Raw genomic sequence first — 17,152 nt, 5'->3', positions numbered from 1 at the left:
GTCTGAAGAGAGGAGGAATGCATGTTAGAATAACAATCCGAACTAAATACCAAACTTATGTAAGCTAATCTTGTAAAGTTGTGCAAATGATAATGGTAGTAGTATATAACAAATCATTAGTAGTTATTGTACAATTTGAGATTAACCTTTTCAGTCATGTAGTTAGGTTAAGAGTTAGTAGGTCAATTTGTGCAGATCGTTACAAGTGGAATTAGAACTTACACCAACCGGAAGTGTGAGACAGGTCTCGCTAGAAGACATGATTGGTTGGGCTTGACAAGTGACGAGCTTGAGGTATTTTTCGTGCTTGGACGGGTCCCACATGAGACAAGCTTTAAAAACTTGACCTGTTTAAATAGTGCTTGTCTCATATCGCTTGGTGGGTCACTGTGCTCACTCAATGGATTGACACCTGCAGAAGTTCCCTCATCTCTCCTCCATTATGAATCTGCAAACTGGAAATTCAATGATGCTTATCCGGAAGAATAGCGCCAAAATATTCGCTATCTTCTGACCCAATATCAACTCAATGGATTGACACCTGCAGAAGTTCCCTCATCTCTCCTCCATTATGAATCTGCAAACTGGAAATTCAATGATGCTTATCCGGAAGAATAGCGCCAAAATATTCGCTATCTTCTGACCCAGTATCACTTGACTGACAGAGATGAAGAAAGTAGTTCGGATAATCCTGAGTGACAAGGGTGAAAATTATTAGTGTTTACTGTTTATTGTTGTATCATATTATTGGTGTGTACTGTGGTAGTATTGTCCTCTTTTCAGAGAGGGTGAAATTATTGTAAGTTACTGTTGAAAGTCTAAGTCTTTGTAGTAGATAATAAAGTCATGCCTGTAGTAAATAGGAGTCAGGAGTCAGGAGTATTAAGTAATAGTCAGTGGTTGTACTATTATATGATGTAAGCGAAAAACACTATGATGTAACCGGAGAACCCTTTTATATGCCTATAAAAGGGGGACTCTCCCCGTTGTAAAAATAAGTTAGTTCAAGTTAATGAAAGCCAGTGTCTTCCTAATATATCCTGTGTCTTGTATTCTCTTTGATCCTAACCTACTTAGTGTTTGTACCCACTTGGTGTCTGAAAACTTAAGCTAGAATGGAAGACATATCTCTGATACCAAGTTTTCAGACACTAAGTGGGTACAAACACTAAGTAGGTTAGGATCAAAGAGAATACAAGACACAGGATATATTAGGAAGACACTGGCTTTCATTAACTTGAACTAACTTATTTTTACAACGGGGAGAGTCCCCCTTTTATAGGCATAAAAGGGTTCTCCGGTTACATCATAGTGTTTTCCACTTACATCATATAATAGTACAACCACTGACTATTACTTAATACTCCTGACTCCTGACTCCTATTTACTACAGGCATGACTCTATTATCTACTACAAAGACTTAGACTTTCAACAGTAACTTACAATTTGTTTTTTTTTTTATGTGAACAGCATCAAAACTCTACACCCAGCGAACACAATCTTTAGCCGAAGTGTCAAACTTCTATTCTTCCTGACCAAAACTAGTTGGTGGTCCAGAACCACGGAATAACTTCTCTACCGTAACCTAAAACCCTAAAAACTTGTTCGTCTTCTACGTCTTCCCCGGCCCCTCTCTCTCTCTCTCTTCTCTCACCGCAACTCTCTATGGCATCACCCGGAGAACTGAACCGAAACGACATGGTAGTCGGCGAGGAGGCAAAGAAGAAACAAAAGAGAAGAAGAGAGAAGAATAAGAAGAATCTCATCAACGAAGAAGAGGAAGAAGATAAGCAACCGGAATCGGATGCACCCAACAGCGAAGGAGAACAAAAAGAGTCGATTGAGTTGAAAAAGAAGAAGAAAAAGATGAAGTTGGAGAGAGAGGAAGAGGATGCGGATGAAGAGAGAGAAGAAGAAGAAAGAGAAGAAGAAGGGTCGAAGAGTGAGGAGAAGAAGAGGAAGGTGAAGATGAATAGTGGGTCTGGGATAATGACTACGGAGAGGTTTGAGTCGTTGCCGATCTCTGAACTGAGTCTTAATTCTATCAAGGAGATGAACTTCCAGTGCTTGACGCAGGTAACTAAACTAAAAGACCCTCGATTTGTTTGTTCCTTTTCGCAGTTCCTACTCCTAGTTGGGTTCCTTCCAGTTTGGGAGAAACAAATTGTGATTCTTAGGGTGGGTTACTAAAGCCCATGTTTTCACGGATTGCTAGGCACAGCATTCTCCTCACATTCATCAAACTAAAATGCATTATGTCATCTAGGGGGAAACTACTTGATTATTGCCATTTGCCTGTAGTCCATTTGGTTTAGCAGGAACACACCCTTAGGCTTCGGTTGGGATGTAAATGGCAGCGTTTTTGGCCCTTTTTAGCTCAAAAAAGGGCCAAAACCCCCCACCTTAAATAGCCCAATATAACTTAACAAGTAGCCACCTAAAAACCTCGCCATATCAAGCCTTGTCGTATGTTTCTATTAAACTCGGTTTATTTACTTGCCCAATTATCTGTAGGTAGTTGTAGGTTTTTTCCTTGATCTTTGTTTTGGAAATTAAGACGACTGTTGATATGATGTAGTTCTAAGCTCACTTTTGTTAAATTAGGCCGTTATAGTTTTGATGAGTTTTCACCATAATGTGTCTGAAACATCTTTGGCTGGAGTTTTAAACGAAACCTGAGAATAAGGATTTATCAGTTTGGGAGATAAGTCCATCTAGTGAAGTGTTGGGTTGCTTCTTTTTCTTGCTTATTGGGTTATCAGCTTGACTAGACATTTTCCCTGGTTTTGGAATTTTATAGTTTGGTTGTTGCAACTCTTATAAAAGGGCAACTGAATGCTGCTGATAAAGCAGTGTGCTTGGCATTGATCATTATTTGTTGTTCAGGACATTTGAAATTGACTGGGTTGGTAGCAATGGAATGCATTGATTATCGTGAATGCCCTTAAGCTTTATCACTTAGGACTTTCTGGACTGACGAGGACAACAAAAGATAGTAAATTGCTAGATGAGGGTATTTTGGTAATTGTGGAGACTCTAATCAAGAATTTTGTGCTTGCATTAGTATTCATCTAGATGCATTAAATGCATGTTACAAAGTTCAATGCATGCATTGAAGACATTTTAGTTCTTTGCATCTAATTGTTAGTATGTTCTATGTATACATTTATATCTAGGTTCATTCATTATCTTGTTAAATATGTGTTCATTGATTAGGTTCATGTCACTGAACTTCTAGGACTTCGAAAGGCCATTGTTTAGCCTATAAGCATGGATCATGGATGTAATCTTTCTTTCTAACACAGAGTTGATTAATGAATTGAGTTTTCAAGGCTGAGGCCATTGTGATTGGGGTTTGGGCTGCAGTCCTTCCTTTCTCTTCTTCTTCTTCGTGATTGGGGTTTGGGCTGCTGTCCATCCTCTCTCTTCTTCTTCTCATTCTTTCCTCTCTTTTTTGCGCACATATGCAAGTTATATTCTTATTTCCCCACCCAAAACCACCACGATTCCTATTGTCGGCGGCAATACTATAAGTGTCCTAAAACCGTCCTAAATCATGGCCATCACTAGACTAAACAAAATCAGCACATGGCAGCTTAGCCTAGGTGGTTATCACATTCTTACGACGGCCAAAAGAAAAAGATGTTTGGTATTGTCATCTCCCCCTTTTCTGCATTCTGTAAGCAACTGGAGGTTGTATTTCATCAGAAATGTGTCCTTGAAGTAAACAAAGTGAGGGTGAGAATTAGAAAATCTTGTTGTTTAAACAGCAGTTTGTGTCTCAACCTATTACCAGATTCCATGTCGTCTTTTGTTATGAAAAAGCAGCACATCAGTCTTCACCCACTGTCATTGACGGAAAACAAGAAACCTTAGGTTCTGAAGCAAGGGCACTAAATTTTCGTGCATTAAATAGTGCATTGCCTGCTTCTGGTATCTAGTGAATGTTTTAGTTTGCTCTTTGTGGTTAACTTTGTTTGCATAGTCTGATCCAGAGAGCATGAATTACCTATCTCTCTGCGAGCAGCTAGCTTGTCTATCTGTGTCTGATTTGTACATGCTTATTGTTTTACCTGAATTTTCATATATATTCACCAAAAAACTTCTGATTATGATTGCAGATACAAGCCAGATCTATTCCACCACTTTTGGAGGGAAAAGATGTTCTTGGAGCTGCAAGGACAGGTTCTGGAAAGACCCTTGCTTTTCTTATACCTGCTGTGGAGTTGTTACATCATATCCGTTTTACTCCTCGTAATGGGACGGGGGTGGTTGTCATTTGCCCTACTAGAGAGCTAGCTATACAGGTAAAGTAGTGGTGCTCTTTCCTGGTAAAATATGGCACAAAAAGCCTGTATGTGTTGGAGTTGTGGATTATTACTTGACATTATCAGTTTGTACGATATCTGGCAACTACTTATCTGTATTAGTCTTTCCCGATATAACGATTCTAATTGGTAATCTTTACGCTACACGGGCTCCAGTGAAGTATGTTCGACGGCATGCCTAAGTGCCAAATCTCCCTAAACACTAAATCTTAGCATATCAGGATTTGTATCAAAAGTCGGGTTGGAATTATTTAAATTGATCGCCTATTGGTTGATATTTTGGCAGCATTATGCAAATTATTTGGGAAGGTCCTTTTTTGCCTGGATCCACTGGGAAATAGAAGAGTCCCTGTAGCAGTGATTAGCCTTATTGTACAACCCTCCCCGTGACAACTCGTTTTTTATATTTCATGTCAAAAGGGCAGATTTGCTCAGTCAAAATCATTTGAAATTAAACCTATCCCTGATTCTTTAGGTATCTGTCGTTTTTGCAGCGATAAATCTTGCCTTCTTGGTTAAGTATTTTCCCTTTATTACTTGATATATCTTGTGCCTTATGATCCGTGCAGAATATTATTGTATGGAAGTTACTTCTTGTCAGCTGTTGTGCCGTGTTGACCCATGTTTCTCTTTGATGTCACATTGGTTTCTGGGTTAACTGTCTGTCTCTTCAATTTCGCTGCAATGCATTTCCAGAGTTTCTACATTAAATACATGTGAAAGTATAAAGATTTTATTCAATTTCTAAAGAAATTCTTTATGTTTGAAGTGCTATTTCTTTAGAATCTTTACAACAAAGTAGATTCTATCCTTGTAGAATCCTTGACTAATCTTCTAGCAAAATGATGCAGACACATGCAGTGGCAAAGGATCTTCTTAAGTATCATTCCCAGACTCTTGGCTTGGTTATTGGTGGTGCAGCTCGCAGGGGTGAAGCAGAGCGTATTGTGAAAGGAGTGAATCTGTTAGTGGCAACCCCTGGCCGACTTCTTGACCACCTACAGAACACCAAGGGCTTCATATATAAAAATCTGAAGGTATTATATCCCTATGCATCTTTAAAGCTTCTGGTTTTCAATAACTACGTGACTCGTCGTGACTCCTCTTTGCTTTCTGCTTTCCTCATAAATAGACAAAAAAAAATTCATTAATGAAAATGAAGAGATCGGATGAAAATACATGAAATTTGCAAATAAAAGAAAAATATAGAGAAATATCAAAATTCAAAGACCATACCAAAAAAGATTTCTTGTCTCAAAAAAAAAAAAAAAAAAAAATTATATATATATATATATATATATATCGAGTGGGCCTGTGAAAAATTAACTCAATCCGATATGTGTAGGTGCTCTATCCAATCTTTCATTTTTTTCTATCAAATTTCGGATCCATGAAACTATGGAAGATTGGATCTGAGTATGAGCAAAAGTTACTTACAACTAGGGGTGATACCGGTCCGGTTTCGACCGGTTTGGGTGTTTTTTTCGGTCAAAACCGGTTATCCGGTTTGAGATTTTTAGAAACTAGAACCGGTTGAGATAAACCGGTCTGGGTTCTGACCGGCTCAACCGGTTTCAGTCCGGTTTATCCGGTTTTTATTCATGGGCCATGTTTGGGCCCAACACATCAAAAAAATCACAATTCAACCCACAAAATATCAACCAAAAATTCATAATTCACTCCTTTTTTTTAGGTCCAACAAAAAAGGATCAATTTTGAGCCCAATACATAAAAAAAAAACCCATAAAAACATAATTAAGCTCATAAAAACAGTTTCTTATATAATAAATATATTTATTATACCAATATACACCACAAAATACCAACCAAAAACCCATATTTCAACCCCTCCCCTATGTGTGTGTAATGTGTGTGTATATATATATATAGGTATGTATATATTATACATATATATAATCGGTCCGGTTTCAACCGGTTTTTAAAACACATAAACCGGATCGAAATTATATTTCCGGTTTATAAAATTTTATAAACCGGAACCGGATCGAAATTATTCAACCGGTTTAAAAAATTCGGTCCGGTCCGGTTTTTCCAGTTTCGATTGAATTTCCGGTCTCGGCTAACACCTCTACTTACAACTGACCTTTCTTGGTTGTAAAATATTCCATTGTTGATAGTGATTAGTGGACCTAGGAGTCAGAATTTTTTTTTTATCTTATGTATGAAGTGAATGGATGTTAAAATTCTCTTCGTGAAAGGGTATAGATGGGGGGCACAAGCAATTTCATTGGATTAAACACAGGACTCCAAATAACTATTGAAGATAGTGAAAAATGTTATGGTCACAAGCTGCTAGGTGAAAGATGGATAGGTAATTCGAGGATGGAATCGGACAATTGCTGGAAACAGTACTGGGGAGCATCTATTCCTTTGCAAACAGTAAGATACTACCCTTCGTGGGTAGACTTCTGCTTTCTTGGCATCTTAAAGGGATGGAAATGGGGAAGAGCCAAGAACCAGGTCACCAGGCTTGGGTTGGTTTAGTGTGACAGTAATTATGGCCCAAGGCCCCAAACCAAATTTTTGCATCAGATTATTTGTCTATGCAGTGTGGGTGTGTGCATGCCATGGACAGCTGGGCACTTTTTCCAAGGAGGAATAATAATATAAGTACTTGTCAGTATTCATGTTGTTCTCGTTGCACTCAGATTGATCTCCTATGATGCACCGACACGGGAATTCTAAAAAAATGGGGACACGGACACGGCGGGGACACGCCACGTGTATATTTATATAAATAAATAATTATAGTTTGACACCCAGAAATTTAAAAAAAATTACAATTTGGGCCCAAATTTTTTTAAAAAAAAATTACAGTTTGACCCCAAAATTTTAAAAAATTACAGTTTAGCCCCTCAAAATTACAGTTTGGCTCCTGTCGTGTCTCCATCAGTGTCCCCGCCGTTTCCCCCTAAAAGATTTATATTAAATTATGGGACACGCCACGTGGCGTGTCCCGTACGTGTCCCCGAGGTGTCCCCGCCGTGTCCCCGTGTCCGACACTGCGATACTTCGACCTCTAGAGGTGTCGGTGCTTCATAGTTGATTTCCAAACAAGGAGTGTCTTTTTGAGAAATTTCAGCTGACAGAGGGCAAGTGCAAAATAAAAAAAGAAAAAAAACTCGTATATCCTAACCTATACGCGAACTTACACCAGATTAGCGGTTGAGAGACTTGCGATTGGAGCTACGATTGGTAGATGCCCTCTGCTGGATTTCGTTGAAGAGGTGCTATACAAAAGTACAAAACACTTTCTTGGAAGGGGAGGGTAATTTAATACAGTAGATTTTTGGGGAAGTGTAAAAGTCAATTGCTTCCATTGTATTAATAAAATTCATTTCATCTTATGTGTTGAATTTATTTTTCTCTATTCAGTTTTTTAATTGTACCTTCGAACCATCTTCAAAAATAATATTTTCTTTTTGACATTTATAACTATATAAAAAACATTAAAATATTTATGGTTTCTCCTAAACGCTCCCGACGGCGCTCCCACACTTCTATGATCATCTGCTCCGCCGCCCCTGCTCCTGCTTCGTGCAACTAAGATTTGATGTCCTCTTGGTTTGATGCTCTCATTGATGTGGGATTTTGGTCTTCTAATTAATTCTGTGGATGATATGGAGTTCTTAGGTTTGAGGAAGTGCTAACAGAGGTAAAACTCTAATTATTGGCAAGGGAAGAGTATGAGTGCTGGACCAAACCAATATATCATTGTAGACTTTTTCACGATTATGGGTCTAGGAAGAGGTCATCACATCTCTCATAAAGCTGAACTAGCAAGGATAGTGAATGAATGAAATTATGCAACAATTTCAACAGGATATGATATCATAGATATGAATTGATTGAGAACTTCATTAGTACCAATTTTCTTTTGATGGAAGTTTGGGATGGAGAACATGACCTTCCTCTAGTTTATTCTTTGAGATGCTGGAAATTCAGTCATGTTAGGGCCCCTGGGCTGCCCAAGCATGGGGCTATTAAGGCTGGTTCCCAGGGCCTCCAATTTTGAGATGCCCCACTTTCATACTACATTTGACTTCTCAAAAACAATATCAATTTTTAAATAGCCTCATTTAGGTAAAAAGCCTCCTAGAAAAAGAGCTTTTTGTTAGATTGATCGTACCATAAGTTCAACCTCATATTTCACATTTGAAATGCAAAATAACAGAATTTTATGCGGTAGAACTAAGCATTTCCTGAGTAATAACTTTACAATTTTCAACTAAAAGAAAAAATGTATATGGTTAAAGTATTTGACATTTCAACTTTTAAATGCCTCACATTTGAATTTCGCCCTGGGCCTCCAAAGAGGTTGGGTGCCCCTGTTAGCTTCTTATGGTGAGTTTGAGTGATTAATCTTTTCTTTCGGTTTAGTATTAGTTTGACTTTACAAGTTACAACATACAGTCGGAGTTGAGAATCTCTCTCTCCGACATTTGGATGGTTGCTTGGAGTTTATCGCTAAGAGCATAATGCTGCCTGCGTCTTGACATGCCTCACCTTTTTGTTGGCTGTTACAATTTTTCAGAAACTATCTTCAGCTGTCTCATAAGTTTTCTTTCATGTGTCGTGTGGTCAATGGTCATTCCTTTTTTCTCTTAGTTGCTTTAAAGTTTGTATGGCACACATTGCCCCTGTTTGAAGAGATATGCCCTCAATCCTGATTACCAATTCGCGATGTAGATAGGCGCTCCCAACACCTGATTACTAATTCGCAATGAAGATATGCCCTCCCAATCCCTGATTACGAATTTATAAATTCAAATAAGTCTCTATATCTTGAGGAAGAACAAGCTGCTCAAGTGTATTCTATTGTATGAATGTCTAAGTTTCTTTTATGTATTCTTCGACTGGCAGTGCCTCATAATTGATGAAGCTGACAGGATATTGGAAGCCAACTTTGAAGAAGAGATGAAGCAAATCATTAAGATTCTGCCAAAGGTAAATTGTTAAGAATGACTAATGTCAGAAGGACACTATGAATCAAGGGCTTGCAGAAGATGAAACTGAATTTGCTTCTTGTTTCATTCATTTAACTATTTAAGTTCCACTTAGTGATTATAAATGACTACAATGTGGTACAGAATGTTGGATGGTCACTATGAATATCATGTTCTTGCATGATATGAAATTGTTTTAGCATGTTGTTTCACAAGCTCAATATCAAGTAACAGGGCAACTGTAATGGTTCTTACATTCCTTAGACCCCCTTTATTTTTCTCACTTTTTGTGCAAAAAAATAAAACGTAAAAAATACCTCCAAAATAAAACGGCATGCGTAATGAAATTGGGCATTAATTAATGTACAGCAGTTTGTAATTTTCTCTCAAGCTAGTAACCTTCTGTTTTCCACTTTTCTTGTGCCCATGCATGATAAGGTCAATCATAATGGATAGATATGAGTAATAACAACATTGATATCTATTGTGGGCACTGAAAAGAAAGAGCACCGACAAAGGATGGTTTCTAAAGAAGCCAAAAAAGTCAGAACACAAACATCAAATGCCTCGACTTGAGGATGCACGGACTAAGGATGATTTCCATATCCTATGAAGCACACCTAATGGTTAACGTATCTGTGTCGGACACGCCCGGGCCACTGACAAACCGAGGACACGTATGGCCGTATGGGACTTGTCTGGCATGTCCCATTAGTTATGTTAAAGTTAAATCTAGGACATGCTGCGAAAAGCGGGTCTCACGTGAGACGTGGTATCAATTGAAAATGTAAAAGCCCTATTCCAAGGATTGATATTCATAACAAACTTGTCACTTGTGCCCCATTTTTTGGACCAATCATCTCCTTATTATGTAACACCAGTGTTAGTTTCCATATTTGTGCTAAGTTTATTTTGCTCTCCAATAGTTGGGGTGTTTGCGGATGCATGATTTATACTAGCAATTAGAATGAATAAAAATATATGGATTCTTTATTTAGTTTAATCTTGCCAGGTTACCCGCTGTTTCTGTCATCATTAATTTAGAATTACCATTTCACATGTTCGTATTCCTATCTGTGTCCATATCCATGTCCATAATGCATTGCAAAGTCGGCATGGGTCTCCTTTGCGGTCGTCCTAACACTTCCCTAGCCAGAACTCTATGCCAATTGCTCAATGCCATTTCAACTCATCCAGGCATGGTCCAGTTGACAACAAAGAGAGAATAAGAGGGTGCGATAGCTCTCTAATGTTTCGGGCAATGCTGCAAGATACGATTTACTACTCCGTCCCATACTATTTGTCTGGTATGCAAAACGTAGAGTTAAAATAATACAATTTTTGCAAGAAAAATTCAATTTTTTTGAACAATCTACTAGATATCAATGAGTTCTTTTAATTTATGAAAAAGGTTTGAGTTTTTCCTTGGAAGGAATGCATTATTTTTTTGTCCTTGTTTTGCGGACGGGGACAAACATTTTGGGATGGTGGGAGTATTACTTTTCCTCGGGGCACCAAATGTTGTGATCAGGAGATTCAGGACACATTCCTAGGTACTATTGCCAGAAAACCCACCTTAAACGTACTTTCATACACTGAAAGAGCAAAAAGGGGGCCCTGCATACATTGAACTTGTCATTACTCGAAGAGGAAGTCTAGGAACGCAGAAAACATGCACAACATTTTTACACCAAGGGGTTGGCCGTGTGGTCTAGACTTGGGACTTAGGGGTTTGCCCCCTCCTAAGGTCTCAAGTTCGAAACCTCTTAGGCGATATCAACTCCTTTGGGGCCAGCCCAAATGGAGCTTTGCTCCGACTTTAATTGGGCTCGCTGCAAGCGGGCAGTGGGATTGGGCCCCCTGGATTAGTCGAGGTGCGCGAAAGCTGGCCCGGATACCCGAGTTATCAAAAAAAAAAGAAAAACATGGACAACATTTTGTATAACATGCTAATGTGGCAGTCTCCTTGGTAGTTAAAAAATAGCAATTCACCATGTTGCGAATGAAACACTGCCACATAAGCATGCTATGTAGAATGTTATGCATGTTGCCGTTCAAAAAGATAATTATATGCATGTTGTGCTCCTAGAATCTCTCTTACTAGAATCTTGCCATCTCAGAATCCCTGCTACTGTGAATGATATGCCATCTAAGAACTCCAAAGAACAACCTTCTTCTGACTTTCACTTCCAAATCTTGAATGCCCCACTGTACTCTACTCATGCTCAAATCTATATACCTGATGAGAGTTGAGAGACACTGCACTAACAAGGTAGACAAGTTACACTTGTAAGATTGACCCCCATACCTGAACTTAGCTGTTTAAGTTCCAATATTTGATGGGATTTTTCGAGGATAAGTTGCGTCAATGTGTGATCCAATTGCTGGATTTTTCTTCATGAAGATGACCGGAGACATTACCATTGAGTCATATGCAATGCTTTCTGCATTTATTGTTGAATTCGCAAAGGGACAGCATAGCCAGGGATAGAGGTGTTGTTGCTTTCTGCATTGCTTGTTGAATTCCATCACCTGGGATCCATTTCCTGGTTGTGTTGTACTCCTGAAGCCTCGATATTGATTCGTTCCTGTAGCATGTTGATTGGATTCTTTTCTCTCAACTAGTTGGAATGTTACATATGTTTTTGTTGGGTGTCTAGCATTATTTTTCAACTAATTGAGATGTTATCAAATGTGCAGAAGAGGCAAACAGCTCTTTTCTCAGCTACGCAGACTAAGAAGGTATTTCTATACTTGCATCATATTAGCTGCTTGGTTATGGAGTGGTTTATCAAATAGCAACATTGTGCAATTAGTTTTCAATGCTGAGATATCTTTTGTATCAATATATCAATTTCAGTTGTAGAGTGTCTTAAACAGAAATATACCAATTCTATATTGTGTCTTGAGGGGTTAAAAGAAACATATATAAACTTTCAGGTTGAAGATCTTGCTCGTTTATCGTTTCAGACAACCCCCGTCTATATTGATGTGGATGATGGGCGGAAGAAGGTAAACTACTGGTTAAAACTTATTAAACTTGTTGGTGGTTAATTGTTATTTTCTTCAATCCCACTTCCTCAACCTGATAGATGTCTGGTATTGTAGGTCACTAATGAAGGGCTGCAGCAAGGCTATTGTATTGTGCCAAGTGCCAAGAGATTTATTCTACTATATTCCTTCTTGAAGAGGAATCTCTCAAAGAAAGTGATGGTTTTCTTCTCTTCATGTAATTCTGTCAAATACCACTCTGAACTTCTCAGATACATTCACGTGGATTGCTTTGATATCCATGGAAAACAAAAGCAGCAGAAACGTACAACCACTTTTTTTGACTTCTGCAAAGCAGAGAAGGGCATCTTACTATGTACTGACGTTGCTGCTCGTGGTCTTGATATCCCAGCTGTAGTATGTTTCCTGCTTTTCTTGTTGGTCTTCGATATAATACAGCTATCTCCTCCTCAATAGGGAAATTGCGCGAGCAGTAGTGTAACGGTTTAATACATGGCACATTTGTATTTATAAAATTGTGCAACGGGTAGTATAATGGTTAAATACATGACGTAATTATATGATTAAAGGTGTTTACAATTTACCAACATGCTATGGTGATGACTGCTTCTACTTGCATTGCTTGGATCTTTTCACTTTAATTTGAGTTTACCTCATATAAGCAGACTATGTAGCATCTAATTTCCCCGTATGCGATGTAAGGAAAGGTTGCATAAATATAAAGAACACATGAAAAAGACTGATTTGTAACGTAGTTATTTTATTCAAGATGGTGTTTATTTACTTCTGTTTTGATTCATTTTTTTCCTCTTCCCTGCTGTTCTCGTAGGACTGGATTCTGCAATATGATCCCCCAGATGAACCCAAGGTTCTTGGTTTTTTTCCTTGGTTGACTTGCTGTCTCCAGTTTTAATTTATGATCCCATCTTTTGCTCCCTTGTGATTACATGTTTTGTTTTTGGATGATTATTACCAGGAATATATTCATAGAGTTGGTCGTACAGCCCGTGGGGAAGGTGCAAAGGGAAATGCCCTGCTTTTCTTGATTCCAGAAGAAATGCAGTTTTTGCACTATCTTAAGGTCTGATACTTTTGCTATATATTGTTGGAATGAATGAATAACTAGCAAGCAGAGGATGAAATAAGTACTCCATATGGTTCATGGATTCTAAAATGGAAAGGAAATGGAATTTCAACTTTTCAAGTATAAACAGTTTCCCTGTTATGTAGTTACCGTGGAAAAAATAAATATATGATGAGAAAAAATGTTTTAGCCTCTTGCAATGTTTATGGTAAATACAAAAGCAAACCATTCCTTGTCCTCTACCCTTTCTGCTTCCATTATCATTTCAGAGCACAAATGGAGCCTCAGTAGTGGAACTTATCCTATTTGCATCGTAGGACGAGAGTATTGTCCTTTAAAATTGCAGAGCAAGTGCAGTTCTAATCTTTGCTCATTTAAAATTGTGTGGTTTGATTGACATTGTTTGCTTCTTTTTTTCCCCATAGAAAGCAAAAGTGCCGGTCAAGGAGTATGAATATGACTTGAAGAAGTTGGCCAATGTGCAATCTCACCTGGTATTTTCTTCTTCAACATGTTTGTATACCTTGTTTGTCATGTTGGCATTGACCAACTCTTGGTACTTACAATGGGCTCCTCGGGCTGATGCAGGAAAAGTTGGTGGCTAACAACTATTATTTGAACAAGTCCGCTAAAGATGCATATAGATCCTACTTATTAGCCTATAATTCACATTCCATGAAGGACATCTTTAATGTTCACCGCCTAGATCTCCAGGTACCTTCTTTTAAGGCAACTATGTTTACGTCTATCCTCACTTCCAAGCACCTGTGTAAATTCAATTCAGGAATTTTTTTTTATCAGAAGAAGTTTAATCAGGAAATCCAGGAAGCCATTGGCATAAACTAGTTCTGGCGAGAATGATCTTGTTGGATAAAGTTCAAAGATTGACTTCAGTGGGGAATATATGTAATGCTTGTCATAGCATTGGAATGCAATTTTTTCCCCTGGGTTGATATATACTCCTAGTTATTACTGCACTAGAATATAAATTGTGACAGCTGAATTTTGTGGACGAGAAACTTGATTCTCAGTGTGTTAATTTGTGAACATTCTTTTTCAATACTGGATTTGTAGAGATGATTAGCTGATGGAAAGGCATGATAAAAACTAAAAAGAGAAGAAACTGGCTTCTTTTCATTTCTTGTCCCCGACTGATATCTTTGTAAATCCACGTTCCAAACATGGTATAGATATGAGACATAAAAGTTTCCCTCTTGTAACTTGGAACATTTTCCCATACGAGTTTCTGTGGTTTTACTAGAATTGCCAAATACAATGTGTAGAATGAATATTTGGATTTTCTGCAGGCTGTTGCTGCTTCGTTCTGCTTTACTAGTCCCCCGAAGGTAAATCTTAACATCGACAGTAATGCATCCAAGTTCAGGAAGAAAACACGCAAGGTTGATGGAAGCCGGAGTGGATTTAGTGAGAGCAACCCTTATGGGAGACAGGCTGAGGATGATACACGGCAATTTGTGAGGTACTAGCAAAATATGTATCCAATATTAAGTGCATGTTTTTGCACCAATTTTGTGATCTGAGGTTTTGTAGTTCAAGTATTTTTTTTTCCTCTGGCAAATAGTGGTCTCAGTGATACTTTCTTTTCTTTATAATTGCCCTTTGAACATTAATCGTGTAAGTCAGAACTAGCAATTTGAATTATGGCATTAATCCAGCCGTTGTATGTTGTGTTACATGAATTCTGTTAAGATTTTCATTTGCTTGGTTATTAGAAGTTTTTTGTTAAAGTTTACTAAACCGTGTGGAGAAGGAAAACAACTTCGACTTGCTCATTTTTCTCTCAAGGCTGTGTTTGGATTGTAAATTTGTTATGTACAGGTGGGTTGGGTTGGATTTGGGCGGCATATTGGTTGAATATGGACAGGCGTTATACATGGGTCAAGAGTGGATGGATTGGAATATATGACCGGATTGGATACGGGTCACACCTATGAACCTCGTAGGACCCAATTAATTTTGTTTCCCTAGCAAGGGTCTGAAATTAACGAATCGAACTATTGAATCTGAAATCGTTCTTTTTGTTTTGAAAACAAAAATCAGTCACTTATTAAAATCGAATCAAGTATTATTGGGAAAAAATTGCAATCTATCTTTGCGAGGCAAGCAAGCATCCATATTCCCTTCTTTCTATTACGTGAAACAGAGATTGGAACTTGCCTGATCGGTCTCGACAGACTGCCCCCCTATACGTGCATACGCCAGAGCATGCTTGTGCTTTATTTAAAGAATTTGGTAATTGTAAGGAGGTATTTCCGAACGGGCACGACTAGTGGCCGAACACGTGGCACGAAGAAGCACAGAGTAAATAAAACAGGTAATACTACCTGCTTTATAGGGCGGTGATCGGCATAGCGGTCTAAAGACACGTGAAGTCACTGGTCCGGTTGTCCGTTCGGAGGTAAAGGCCAATGACATGAAGTCACTGGTCCGGGCAGTCTGTTCGGAGATGAAATTTTTTTTGATATTTATTGGTGTTTAGTGGATTTTTTAATAAGTTTTCTTAAAATATTTATAATAAATTCTACACATAAAGAAATGGAATGAAGTATCTAAAATATTGATTGCAATTATAAGTTTAGATAAAACCGCAATATCAAAAGACACAAAAATAATTTCAAAAGTTTTATTTTTTGGATAATTTTTATTCTTATTTAGCATTTTTTTTCTCTTTTACTCTTTTACTTATTATACTTTAATTTTTTTAATTTTTACGGGGCGGGACGGGTAAACCCGTTCCCCGATCGGGGTGGGAACGGGGGTACCACAAAAAACCCGGTCTGGGTCGGGGCGGGGCCGGGAAATGATTTTCGGGTCAGGATCGGGGTATGCAAAAACCCGCCCCGCCCTGTTGCCATTCCTAGTTTTCACGAATACCGTTTCTTGGCTAACCGGAGAAGAGGGGATTCGGCGGTATTAATTTTGGCTAGGGTTTGAGGTCCCCATAATTTATCCCCCCCAATCCCCCTTGAAACTGGACGATTCCACCCCTTCCATATCCCCTTCTCTCACCCCAGTTTCCCATTTTTGCCGCCCACCACCGTTTTTGTTTTCTGGAGCAATAAACAAAAAATAGGGAGAAGAAGAACAATAACAACAAGAACAGATCGGCGAAAGGACAGTTCAGAGAGAGGAGGGATCGAACTAGTCGTAGCTGTTGTTGCTTCTTCTTCTTCCGCTGCTGCTGTTGCTGCCGCCATCGTTCTCTCGCTCTTTTTTTTTTTCCGATCAGACTTCTCTCTCTCTCTCTCTCTCTCTCTCTCTCTTAAACGGTGATAAGAAAAGGAACGGTGAAAAGAAAGGAAGAAAAGAATAAGAAAAATGATTGTGTGCATATGAGACCATGTGCTATCATACACCCTCACCAATAATTAATTAAAATGAACACATAATTAAATTATAAATATAAATTAAAGAAAGTATTACAAGTTCCCCACTTTTAAAAAAAAATAAAAACAACAAAGGGAAATAATTATGTGCTTGTGTGACCATGTGTTATCATACATCCCACCAAGAAAAAGAATAAGAAAAATGATTGTGTGCATATGAGACCATGTGCTATCATACATCCTCACCAATAATTAATTAAAATGAACACATAATTAAATTATAAATATAAATTAAAGAAAGTATTACAAGTTCCCCACTTTAAAAAAAAAAAAAATTAAGGAAAACAACTTAAAAACAACGAAGGGAAATAATTTTGTGCTTGTGTGACCGTGTGTTATCTATCATACATGCA

General features: G+C 38.2%; 1 protein-coding gene across 2 annotated transcripts; it reads left to right on the top strand.

Moving 5' to 3' along the window:
• Window positions 1-1,495: 1,495 nt before the first annotated feature.
• Window positions 1,496-15,086, top strand: LOC131335732 (DEAD-box ATP-dependent RNA helicase 51-like). Of its 2 annotated transcripts, XM_058371217.1 has the most exons (12): window positions 1,496-2,077; window positions 4,123-4,308; window positions 5,181-5,366; window positions 9,214-9,297; window positions 11,997-12,038; window positions 12,237-12,308; window positions 12,405-12,704; window positions 13,138-13,176; window positions 13,285-13,389; window positions 13,818-13,886; window positions 13,981-14,106; window positions 14,700-15,086. In XM_058371217.1, exons 1-12 carry the CDS (start codon window positions 1,667-1,669, stop codon window positions 14,877-14,879), a joined length of 1,800 nt encoding a protein of 599 aa, XP_058227200.1. In that variant the 5' UTR covers window positions 1,496-1,666; the 3' UTR covers window positions 14,880-15,086. The 2 variants fall into 2 exon arrangements, with proteins under 2 accessions (XP_058227200.1, XP_058227201.1); XM_058371218.1 differs by lacking the exon at window positions 9,214-9,297.
• The last annotated feature ends 2,066 nt before the right edge of the window (window positions 15,087-17,152 follow it).

Source organism: Rhododendron vialii, chromosome 8a (genome assembly GCF_030253575.1).
Source record: "Rhododendron vialii isolate Sample 1 chromosome 8a, ASM3025357v1".
NCBI classification, from domain to species: domain Eukaryota; kingdom Viridiplantae; phylum Streptophyta; class Magnoliopsida; order Ericales; family Ericaceae; genus Rhododendron; species Rhododendron vialii.
The sequence above is the reverse complement of the archived record's forward strand: the minus strand, read 5'-3'. Positions and strand labels throughout refer to the sequence as shown.

Bases quoted from the DNA above. Each gene is read 5' to 3' on its own strand.
- LOC131335732 (XM_058371217.1), top strand. From the start codon at position 1,667: ATGGCATCACCCGGAGAACTGAACCGAAACGACATGGTAGTCGGCGAG. The intron at 13,177-13,284 runs GTTCTTGGTTTT...GATTATTACCAG, and splicing joins ATCCCCCAGATGAACCCAAG to GAATATATTCATAGAGTTGG. The intron at 13,390-13,817 runs GTCTGATACTTT...TTTTCCCCATAG, and splicing joins AGTTTTTGCACTATCTTAAG to AAAGCAAAAGTGCCGGTCAA.